Source organism: Somniosus microcephalus, chromosome 7 (genome assembly GCF_052327205.1).
Source record: "Somniosus microcephalus isolate GS21.2 chromosome 7, FLI_Smic_1.0, whole genome shotgun sequence".
In the NCBI taxonomy this organism is placed as follows: Eukaryota; Metazoa; Chordata; class Chondrichthyes; order Squaliformes; family Somniosidae; genus Somniosus; species Somniosus microcephalus.
This window is the reverse complement of record NC_140993.1, coordinates 249,079,516-249,092,086: the sequence shown is the minus strand read 5'-3', so window position 1 is coordinate 249,092,086 and position 12,571 is coordinate 249,079,516. Positions and strand designations below refer to the sequence as shown.

Genomic DNA, 12,571 nt, shown 5'->3' with positions numbered 1-12,571 from the left:
TTGCTCAGGCCAACATCCCCAGTATCGAAGCTCTGACCACGCTCAATCAGCTCCGATCGATAGGTCACATTGTCCGCATGCCCGATATGAGACTCCCAAAACAAGCGCTCTACTCTGAGCTCTGGCACAGCAAGAAAGTCCCAGGTGGGCAGAGGAAACGCTTCAAGGATACCCTCAAAGCCTCCTTGCAAAAGTGTAACATCCCCATCGACACCTGGGAATCCCTGGCCCAAGACCGCACAAAATGGAGGAGAAGCATCCAGGAAGGTGCCAAAAACCTCAAGTCTCTTCGCTGGGAGCAAGCAGAAGCCAAGCACAAGGAGCGCACGTCAACCCAAGCACCCCACCCACCCGCCCCTTCAACCACCGTCTGCCCCAACTGTGACAGAAACTGTAGGTCCTGCATTGGACTCATCAGTCACCTGCGAACTCATTTTTAATGTGGAAACAAGTCATCCTCAGTTCCGAGGGACTGCCTAAGAAGATTCCTTCCTTCTCCCCTCCCCCCACTTGGATGGCCCCCTGTACCACGGTGCCGTGGTCAGTTTGCCCATCCTCCCGGTAGTCCTTTTCCCTCCTCAATACAGGCAGAAAGTACCTCGTACCTGTTGGACAAGGTCCAGGGCTGAAGTTCCTCCATCACTACATCCTGGGTCCCCATACCTTATTGAGTCGCAGTCACACCCTTCTGTCCCTGACCACTGACGAACTCTAAAATACTACTTAATCTAAAGTGTGTGACTGCCTCCTGGAACAAAGTGTCCAGGTAACCCTCGCCCTCCCTGATTCATCACAATGTCCGCAGCTCGTCCTCCAGCTCAACAATTCTGAGCCGAAGTTCTTCGAGCTGCAGACACTGCAGATGTGGTTGCTCGGGATCGCGATGCTCTTCAGACTCCCACATGCAGCAATTACAACACACTACCTGCTCTGTCATCTCTAACCTTGTTTTATTTATTTAATCGATATTTTAGGTTTATTCTTTGATTATTTTATTTAGTTATTAATTTATTAAATACGAGCAAGTTAGTTTCTCTGCTCTTAATTTAACCCCCTTACCTAACAGAGAGCAAAAAAGAACTGTAATACTCACCAACCAATCACCTCCCTGCTCTCCTGTGACATCATTCTTTAATGTTTTTGAATCGCTGCCGCTGCTTTAATTCAGGTCTGCTCTCAAATCGCTCTATATCCTCTCGCTGCTGCTTTAATTCAGCTCCGCTCTCGGATGCTCTTTATCCTCTCGCCGCTGCTTTAATTCAGGTCCGCTCCAAGGTCGCTCTTTATCCTCTCGCCGCTGTCCCTGCTTTCATTCAAGTCTGCTCCAGGGCCACTCTTTATCCTCCTGCTGCTGCTTTAAACCCATCTGGTTCACTAATGTCCTTTAGGGAAGTAAATCTGCCATCCTTACCTGGTCTGGCCTGTATGTGACTCCAGACCCACAGCAATGTGGTTGACTGAAATGGCCAAGCAAGCCACTCAGTTGTAACCAACCGCTATGAAAAAAATGAAGAATGAAACCGAACGGACCACCCAGCATCCACCTCGGCACCGGCTATGGCCATGGCAGCGACACACCCAGCCCAGTCGACCTGGCAAAGTCCTCCTCACCAACATCTGGAGACTTGTGCCAAAATTGGAGAGCTGTCCCACAGACTAGTCAGGCAACAGCCTGACAGTCATACTCACAGAATCATACCTTTCAGCCAATGTCCCAAACTCCTCCAGGACAGACCCACCAGGGGTGGTGGCACAGTGGTATACAGTCGGGAAGGAGTAGCCCTGGGAGTCTTTAACATTGAATCCTGGCCCCAATAAGTCTCATGGTTTCAGGTCAAGCATAGGCAAGGAAACCTCCCGTCTTCACACTGAGGATACCCTCCATTGTGTTGTGTGGCACTACCACCGTGCGAAATGGGATAGATTCAGAACACATTTAGCAGCTCAAAACTGAGCATCCATGAGGCACTGTGGGCCATCAGCAACAGCAGAATTGTATTCAACCACAATCTGTAACCTCATGGCCTGGCATATCCCTCACTCTACCATTACCATAAAAACAGGGGACCAACCCTGGTTCAATAAGGAGTGTAGATGAGCATAGCAGAAGCAGCACCAGGCATATCTAAAAATGAGGTGCCAAATTGGGAAGCTGCAACACAGGACTACATGCATGCTAAAAAGCAGAAGCAGCATGCTAAAGACAGGGCTAAGCAATCCCACAATCAATGGATCATCTTAAAGCTCTGCAGTCCTGTCACATCCAGTCGTGAATGGTGGTGGACTATTAAACAACTAAAGGGAGGAGGAGGCTCCATGAATATCCCCATCCTCAGTGATGGTGGAGCCCAGCACGTGAGTGCAAAAGACAAGGCGTTTGCAACCATCTTCAGCCAGAAGGGCCGAGTGGGTGATTCATATCTGCCTATTCCTGAAGTTCCCACCATCACAGAAGCCAGTCTTCAGCCAATTCGATTCACTCCACGTAATATCAAGAAATGGCTGAGTGCACTGGATACAGCAAAGGCTATGGGCCCCGATAACATCCCGGCTGTTGTGTTGAAGACTTGTCCTTCAGAACTAGCCGCACCTCTAGCCAAACTGTTCCAGCACAGCTACAACACTGGTATCTATCCGACAATGTAGAAAACTGCCCGGTATGTCCTGTCCACAAAAAGCAGGACAAATCTAATCCGGCCAATTACCGCCCCATCAGTCTACTCTCAATCATCAGCAAAGTGATGGAAGGTGTCATCAACAGTGCTATCAAGCAGTACTTATTCAACAATAACCTGCTTAGTGATGCCCAGTTTAGGTTCCACCAAGACCACTCGGCTCCTGACCTCATTACAGCCTTGGTCCAAACATGGACAAAGCAGCTGAATTCCAGAGGTGAGGTGAGAGTGACTGCCTTTGACATCAAGGCAGCATTTGACAAAGTGTGGCATCAAGGAGGTCAATGGGAATCGGGGGAAAACGCTCCATGGGCTGGAGTCATACCTAGCACAAAGGAAGATGGTTGTAGTAGTTGAAGGTCAATCATCACAGCCCCAGGTCATCACTGCAAGAATTCCTCAGGGCAGTGTCCTAGGCCCAACAATCTTCTGCTGCTTCATCAATGACCTTCTCTCCAACATAAGGTCAGAAATGGGGATGTTCGCTGATGACTGCACAGTGTTCAGCACTATTCACAACTCCTCAGATAATGAAGCAGTCCATGCCCACATTCAACAAGACTTGGACGACATTCAGACCTGGGCTGATAAGTGGCAGGTAACATTTGCACCACAGAAGTGCCAGGCAATGACTATCTCCAACAAGCGAGTCTAACCACCACCCCATGACATTCAACGGCATTACCTTCGACGAATTCCCCACCATCAACATCCTGAGGGTCACCATTGACCAGAAACTTATCTGGACCCGCCACACAAATACCGTGGCAACAAGAACAGGTCAGAGGCTAGGTATTCTGCGGCGAGTGTCTCACCTCCTGACTCTCCAAAGCCTTTCCACCACCTACAAGGCTCAAGGGGTGTGATGGAATACTCTTCACTTGCCTGGATGAGTGCAGCTCCAACAACACTCAAGAAGCTCGACATCATCCAGGACAAAGCAGCCCACTTGATTGGAACCCCATCCACCACCTTAAACATTCACTCCCTCCACCACGGGCACACCGTGGCTGCAGTGTGTACCATCTACAAGATGCACTGCAGCAACTCGTCAAGGCTTCTTCAGCAGCACCTCCCAAACCCACGACCTCTTCCACCTAGAAGGACAAGGGCAGCAGGCGCATAGGAACCACCACCACCTCCAAGTTCCCCTCCTAGTCACACACCATCCTGACTTGGAAATATAACGCTGATCCTTCATCGTCACTGGGTCAAAATCCTGGAACTCCCTAACACTGTGGGAGTACCTTCACCACACAGACTGCAGCGGTTCAAGAAGGCAGCTCACCACCACCTTCTCAAGGGTAATTAGGGATGGGCAATAAATGCTGGCCTTGCCAGCGACACCCACATCCCATAAACAAATAAAAAAGAGATTAGAGATAGGGAGGGGCGAGGCCATGGAGGGATTTGAAGCATATGCAACTACCAACATGCACAATTATGCTGGCAATCACTTGAGATCTCTATCCTGTAAATGTATAACTGCACCAATGTGTTTCCAACAGCACAAGGAAGCTATTAATGTAGAAAATTGTAAGATATGAATACTAAAGCAATAGGTTGGTCAGTGACTGTGCCGATATCAATGTTTTCATAGGACTAGATTAATTTAGTAGCCATTATACTTAGTGAAGTACAATTTATTCAGTGAGCTGGCCACCATTAAGCTTGTGATATTTGCTTAAGTGTTTTCATCCGTAATGCACTTTTTCACACCTGAAGATTTGGATCTAATTCGACTGAAGCAATTGATGCACTACCACTGATTGATCTGAATGTTTGATGAATCTGTGACTGCCAAATTAGTCTTAAATTCATTTTGTGGAAGAGAGACTTGTGTCTGTTAGGATTTTGGTTAAAACTCTCAAGTATTTAGCTGGGTATCCTTGAAAGCCAGCGTGGAGATTTTAATTATCTCTTGGATTGGAATTTAAACTCTGATCTCAAACCAAAGGTGCTGCATTCTAAATTATTCCATCTTTCAGGTTTGTGCAATCCAGGCTATTTATGCAGGGGATTATGTTTCTCTCATTTTCTACTGCTTTAGAATTGTAAAAGTTGAGCAGGTAAGATAGTGTTAAAAGATCTATGTGCACTTTACTGAAATCTGGAGCTAACATTTTATGAAAATAAATGGTAAATTTCTGCAAGATTGCCGGCTTTCAATGAAATTCCTATTAATTTCTGGATGGTGCTGTTGAAAAATATGAACTATACACACGTGATAAAGCAAGTCCAGTGTACAAAGCACATGTTTAGATGTCAGTTTTGCTTAGCATTTTTCTAGTAGTATGATGTAATGTGTTCATAATCCATAAGGGGGAGTGCAAATATGCAGCTGCCCACTTTTATAACCACAGAGGCACAATTCCTAATTTAATGGCGTGGATTTTCCTTTCAAACCAATTGTATTCCATAAATATTGGGACAGATGCCCTGCTGTATTTCAGTACCACTACTGATTATAAGCACCGGCTTGCCAAATTGAGACAGAAGCCTGTGCTCCTGTTGACTTGTGTAATAGAACCAGAGATGGATTTCGCACAGGATGCCATTAAGCCCATTGTGTCTGCTGGCTCTGCAAAAGCAATTCCCTGCCCCACTCTCTCCCCATAATCCTATATCACCTTCTGCTTCAAATATTTATCCAATTTTCTCTTTAAAAAAATGCAATGGGCTCTCTCCGTTCCTGAGGCAAGGCATTCCATGTTCCATCAACCCTCTGCATAAAGACATTTCTTCAAAGCTCTCTCCTTGCGCTTTGTGACCATTTTAAATTGGTAACATCCTTGTTACGGATTCCCCAATCTGAAGAAATAGCCTTTCCCTATTCAGTATCAAAACCCTTTGTAATTTTAAAAACTCTTAAATCCACATCAGTGGTGGGGAAACTTTGAGACCATAATCTAGGGCAAAATTCAGTGTCACTTGGAAAAACATGAGTTAATCAATAACGAGCATGGATTTGTTAATGGCAAATCGTGTCTGACAAACTTGATCGAGTTCTTCAATGAAGCAATGGTTGATGAGGGTAGTGTTGTTGATCTGTATATACTTTCAAAAGGCATTTGATAAAAAGCCTCATACTTGTTAGCAAAATTGAAGCCCATGGGATTTTTTAAGCAGTAGGAGATGAGGAAACAATTAAAGTGTGCCCATTCGAGAGACTTCAGATGTTAATCTTTTATATGCTCGGGTACGACAGCAGTGAGCTCTTTAGACAAGCAGCAGAGATTGGATTACTACCGTGTACAGCATCATGTTCCGTACTAACTGATCACAGTTTCTGATTTCAAAGCCCAGCTTCAATTGGCTTTCCAACTTGGTATGGGTCAGTTTCTGTAGAGACTGGAGTAGCTCATCAGTTTCAGGGAGGTGGAATGAAAGACAAGTTAAAATGACATGACAGTTACTTCTTGGCTTTTCCCTTTTTAACTGGAAGTGGACCAGTTGCTTCTAGGTATTTATTGACCAGCTTTTCATGTACACTAGGCAGATATGGCTGCCATCTGCTTCAGCCCATAATGGCACCATAGGTACAAAATTATCTAAGAAACAAAGCAGAGAGTAGTGGTGAACGGTTGTTTTTTCAGACTGGAGGGAAATATAGTGGTGTTCCCCAGGGGTCAGGCTTAGGACCACTGCCCTTTTTGATATATTAAATTATGTGGACAAAAAGAAAGACTTGCATTTATATCATGCCTTTCATGACCACTGGATGTCCCAAAGCACTTTACAGCCAATGAAATACTTTTGAAGTGTGGTCACTGTTGCAATGTAAGAAACGCGACAACCAATTTGTGCACAGCAAGCTCCCACAAACAGCAATGTGATAATGACCAGATAATGTGTTTTGTGACGTTGATTGAGGGATAAATATTGGCCAGGACATCAGGATAACTCCCCTGCTCTTCAGAATGGTTCCATGGGATCTTTTACGTCCATCTGAGAGAGCAGATGGGGCCTCAGTTTAATGTCTCATCCGAAAGGCAGCACATCTGACAGTGCAGCACTCCCTCAGCACTACACTGGAATGTCAGCCTAGATTTTTGTGCTCAAGCTCTGGCGTTGGACTCTAATCTTACATTCCCACTCAGCTTTGTATCATCAGCAAACTTGGATATATTACATTTGGTCCCTTCATCCAAATCATTGATATAGGCCCTGAATTTCTGATCGGAGGCTTCCTGTATGCGGATGCCTCCGATTGGAAAAAATCTATGCACTTACCTGCTGGCTCCATAGGTTCCGAGGCTTGCGATCCTGGGCCTCTCCACTACGAAATGCGCAGAGGCCCAAGTATCCTTTTTTTAAAAAGTATTTTTAAATTATAAATGAGTGAACATTTTTTATTTTTTATCAACTCTTATGCTGGTAAAAGTAGGCCTTACGCTTGCTTTTACCAGGCATAAGATTTTTAAAGGTTTTCAGCAGGCGGAAGTTGTGCAGAAAGCGCAACTCTCTGCCCACGGAGACCCTTTTCCCAGGCAGGCAGATGATCTGTCAATCGCAAGTGCCAGGTTTTAGCGCATGCACTTCGCATGCCTGAAACCGGCACTTGCGAGGTCCCTATGGGTGCGTATGTACCCGTGGGGGTCGGAAAATCCGGCCCATAGTATATTACCTCCAATCCTATGAACCCTAATTTTGTTTAATAACCTCTTGTGTGGCACCTTATTGAATGCCTTCTGAAAATCCAAATACACCACATCCACTGGTTCCCCCTTATCTATTCTGCTTGTTACAACTTCAAAAAACTCTTAACTGATTCGTCAAACACTATTTCCCTTTCATAAATCTGTGTTGACTGCCCAATCCTATTATTATTTTCTAAGTGCCCTGTCACCACGTCCTTAATAATAGATTTTAGCATTGTCCCTACTACTGATGTCAGGCTAACTGGTCTGTAGTTCCCCCTTTTCTCTCTCCCTCCTTTCTTAAATCAGAAGTTACAGCAGATTAGCGGAAACCTCTGTGCAAATTCTACCCTGTAGTGTTAACTCCACAGCAGAAGAGTTCATTCACATATTGGAGCGTCACAGATGGACTGCTACCAATGTTCCCTGTAAGCTGTGCTTTGTTTTGCACGGCCTGTTTCTTTTAATGTGCGGTCCCTTTAAATTTCTGCGCATGTGTGGTATTTACAATGTAAAAGCCGATGAACGGCCTGCACGGGACCTTGCAGATTACTGCGCTCACCTTACATGGAGCAGCACAATATTTTCTAATGATTAAGAATGCCCTCCATGTTTACACCAAGAAACTTTGACACAGTTTTACCTCAAGTAACTTCATCGTTCTGAAAAGTCATAACAGAACACCAGTGGCAAAGTTTTATATCCTGCTGCTAGTGGAACTCTCACTTATATCCTTTAGTTCATATGCTGAATGAACCATCATTTGTTCAATGTTGATTACTCGAGAAAATAGCACCTCCCCAAGTTAATGTTGCTAACTGTTACAGTTGCCCCTCATTTCACTGTTATTACCCCACTTTACACAAAACAATCAAATCTGTTTGAGGATGGTTCCAACCCAAGACCCAGAAGGTAAAATAGTGCGCTGATTTATTGTACCATCCATACCTCAATTATATCTTTTTAAAACCACAAATTCTATTTACAGCTGTAGAAAGCCTCCCAGATTGTTTTGGTTAATGCACACTGTTGCCACCATAGCATGTAGCAAGATGTGGCCTATTGATGTATCGTCTATTCATTTTGAAAGTACAGCAGTTCAGCCTGCAGTCATCATAAAGTGTACAATAAATAAATATACTGATGACCAGCACTGGAGAAACAAACTGCTGTTTATGCCATCAAATTTAATTACGTAAATACAGACAACCCGTGTATGCTGACAATGCCATAGTTGCCAAGACCTAATGCGAACGACATGCAAAATCTGACATCAGAAAATGAGTACGAGAAGAGCAAATGACTGTTCAATTTAAGCACAACTTGGATAACTTTAAAAAAAAACACAAATACTCCATTACAAAATGAAAACAAAATAGATTTTTTATATTTCTTTAATATGGGTTGAAGCAATCATTACACAGAAGAGGGTGACACAAAAATTATAGATTGTTATATTTACACCTGTCAAACAAAAAAAACTGCACATGGAGAGGTCAACTCTCAATACAAACCAGGAACAAAACCACAATAATTTACCATTAGAAACAATTCTAGTTTCAGTGTGATAGCCTGCTTTTACAATATGCAAAACACATCAATTTTTTTACTATTTCAAAAACAATTCCATCAGTTTACACATTATTAAAATTTTGGCAATATTCTTTAATATTTAACTTCATGAAGAGATGCAAGGATATGTGATGAATGTTAGAATCTACATTGACATACTACCTCTTATTGAAAAGTTTTCCTACGTTTTTATAGTACTGAACAATTACAACTGTGTCTATGATTTTAGTATTTTTTTTTAAAGAGCTAGTAAGTAACCATCGACTATTAGCATCATCTGCAATCTGCATCAGCTGGAGTTACTACTGTATATCAACTACTCCTGTCTCACTGTATACTTGTGGTTAGCACTGTCTTTTCTGTTTCGTTTTAATATCAGAATCACCACAGGCACTACAAAGATAATACTGTTTTCTAGCCAGGGGCTTGTTTATTAAACAAATTGCAACTGTGAAACTTCAATTGCTGGTTTGCCCAGCTTTTCTTACAAAAAATCAAAAACAGCTTCACACCACTTTATATATTACGAACAGCGGCTTTATGTTTTGTGCCTCTAGAATGTCCTTGTATTCTCAGTACTTGATGGAAATGATTTCATCTCCTGTTGTCTGGGACTCCTGAGATGTTAAAAGATTGTGTAAAAATATCTGCAAGTCTGGGATTAAAAATACCCGCATTTAAATGCGCTTAATGGCTAACGCTTAAAGAAAAGCAAACTGTATTCGAAAACACTTAACATACCTGCTATCACTTCGTGCAGACACCTTAAGGGCGTTGGGAATGAAGAGAAAAGAGAGAATTGGGTTGAAGGTGGCATTAAGCATTTACTGAAAACTGCATGGCTTATACCAGCCATTACTAGTTATGATGGCGAATAAAATACAAAATTGACAAAACATTAAGACTTAGTTTACCAGAAACGCTAAATATATATATTAAAGAATTAATCATGCATACTATACACAATGCTTGCACACGCTTCAATTTGTGGCTTCCTGTATTCAGTATTACTACAGGTTAGATATGAATCAAGAGCTGCAATACATAACAAACAAGCCCCTGAAGGTTGTTTTTAATAGAACGTACATTTGCACAAGGGATAAGACCTGAGCTGTAATTCTATGGCTACTGCTCTGTCATAGCATGAAGATTTTGCTTCCTTTTCTTAAAGTTGTACTATATGGGTTTTTACTTACCCCAGCCTGCTGGGTTAATCTCTTTTTAAAAAGAAAGAAAATTTGAGAAAAAGGCATTGTTATCTAGAGAACTCCCTGCTACCTTTGAGTTTTTAAAAGGTGTGTTACTACTGTATTTCGCATACTTTCCATTGCTTTAGCCTAAAAGTCGTATTTAAAATTAGAAAAATAGAGGGGAAAAGGGAAAGGCGAAGAGAGCTTATGAACTGCAGCGGGTACAAAGAAAATAACATCTGGGCACATGCATACAAACAAGCTAATCTGGACAGTTAAATTCAACTGAATGCAATGTCTAAACAGCATATGAAATTATAAGTTCTATAATTAGGCATGGCTCATTTCAATAGGATCAACATTAAGCACTAAAAAACTGCAGTATGGTTAACTATCGGTGTAAAAACATCCATTTTGTAAGGATGGTTACTGTCGTGGCACCCTATTTAATTTACGGCTAAACATTAAATCCACACTGACTCATTTGCACTGTATTGCTTAAATTATGTTAGCTGGTAGTCTGCTATAATTCCCTCTTTACTGTTCAGACAGTAACTAAGTTTAATATTGAGTGACGCTGCTTATCGCTCCATCCTATAGAAATAAATCTTTTAACATGGATAAAATCCAATAAATTAAAACTTTCATTTTTCTCAATGCACCACTAATTCAGTGCACTCTTCATCAGCTTGCAGTTAATGAACACCTTACATGACAGTCTTTTACATAAAATCATCCTTAATAAAAACATCTTTAACGTGTTGTGCTCTGTCAGATTACAATGAGATTCAGATATGATTTGGCACCTTCTGATTTGGCAGAAGGGAGGGGAAAAAAAGCAACTGGTAAACTAAAAAGCAGCTACAACAGAAAACAGTTTTCATATTTACAGAGCATAAAATCCAAAAGGTAATGCAACTAGTAAAGTTTTTCCCCCCCACTGCCTTTTCTCTTTATTCCACCAGTCTCCTCTCTCACGAGCTTCTCAAATAAAATACATGGTGGTATGTTAGAGATTACAACAGAATCATTTCTTTCAAATATACACTGGAATGGATTTCTCCAAGTCACAGAGACCTCCACCTTAATCTCTACGATACAATTTATACATTTATGAAAACCTTGGGGCCGAGCGGTCATTAGTAATTGTTTTTCTCAGTTTCACCCCACGTCGGATGGCGCTCAGCATGTCTTCACCTTGGGGGGGTTCTGCATTATCGGCCGTGGAACGCTCTCCTGCTGTATCCAACTCCTGCAGGCTTAAAGCTGTACCAGTAAAAGCCTGATCCCCAGCTGCCACTGTGGTACCCAAGCTGGATGCTCCAACTTCCGTTGTCATCTGTTGGCTCATCACAGACTGCCTCTCTTCTGTGGGGTTTATGGAGTGGGATGGCACGGGAGGGATGACAGGTGCCTGTGTGAAAGCAGAGGACGGTATACTGCTTCGCTTTGGAGAGGCCGGCAAGCTTTCTGCAGCTTCAGAACCCTGCTCTGCACATTCCTCTGGCCCAGGTTGCACACCTGACAAGCTACTTACATCAGGCACAGTTGGTGTTTTAACAGGAATCACCGGAGTCTTAATTGGTATTGGGCCTCCTCCTATAGTTCCTCTTCGAACTGACGGTTTGGTTGAAGGCGTCCGCCTGATTGTAGCAACTCCTGGCGTCATCATCACCGGTCCGGTGTTTATTGGTAAGCCTGCTGTGGATGCAGGACGCTTCGCCTGGAACATTCGGCGATAGGACTGGCTTATATCACTATTTCGTGGAATGGTGGAGGACTTGTCAAATTCTGTCTGTTCAATATCTTGATCACCACTAACTGAGAAGTAATCATAATCTGAAACTGAATAGAACATTAAAAAACTCAATTTTTGAAACTTATAAAATTTTATTGACTGCATTGCAGTAAAATCCTGTAATAAATATAGCTGACAATTGGGAAATGCGTGGTTTGAAATTGCAAGTGTTCAGCTTAATTCTTTGCTCCTGCTACCTTCTAATCACAGAACCAGGAATCAAAGTGACAGTCAGTGCAAGTACACATACCACACATTTCTGGTTCTCAATCTCCAAAAGGAAAATAATTTTATCCAAAAGATCACTTATTTGTAGGCAACTTGTATTAAAAGCCTTGAATGGGGAAAAAATGTTTTCCAGAAACAGAATTTGGTGTTTCATTAACTGATACATGTACACATAAATCAGTTAAACAAGCTGCACAAATGTATGCAAATCTGATAACAGTACCTCTCAAAACAAATTCAAAGGAGTCATTATCATGAGCAATTGTCCAATTACGATATAATCTGTTTTTTAAAAATGACACAAAGCAAGTAGTAAATTACCAGATACTTCAATTTAGCAAAACAGACTGCATAAAAACAAGTGAGGATTACTGCTACACATCCACTTGAAGGGGAATGTATGGGGCAAGTGGCAAAAAAAAGGTGACAGGAGACACATGAATTGTTCCATAGTTTTTATACTACTGC

General features: G+C 42.4%; 1 protein-coding gene across 10 annotated transcripts in view; it reads right to left on the bottom strand.

Annotated features, from left to right (window-relative positions):
- Window positions 1–8,693: 8,693 nt before the first annotated feature.
- LOC147115213 (protein MTSS 1-like) overlaps window positions 8,694–12,571 on the bottom strand; it is a 190,246-nt gene continuing 186,368 nt past the window's right edge. For all 10 annotated transcript variants that reach the window (XM_085993579.1, XM_085993583.1, XM_085993582.1 and 7 more), the window contains one exon: window positions 8,694–11,922. In XM_085993579.1, coding sequence (XP_085849705.1) covers window positions 11,189–11,922 — 734 coding nt within the window. In that variant the 3' untranslated portion in view covers window positions 8,694–11,188. The remainder of the gene's footprint in view (window positions 11,923–12,571) is intronic.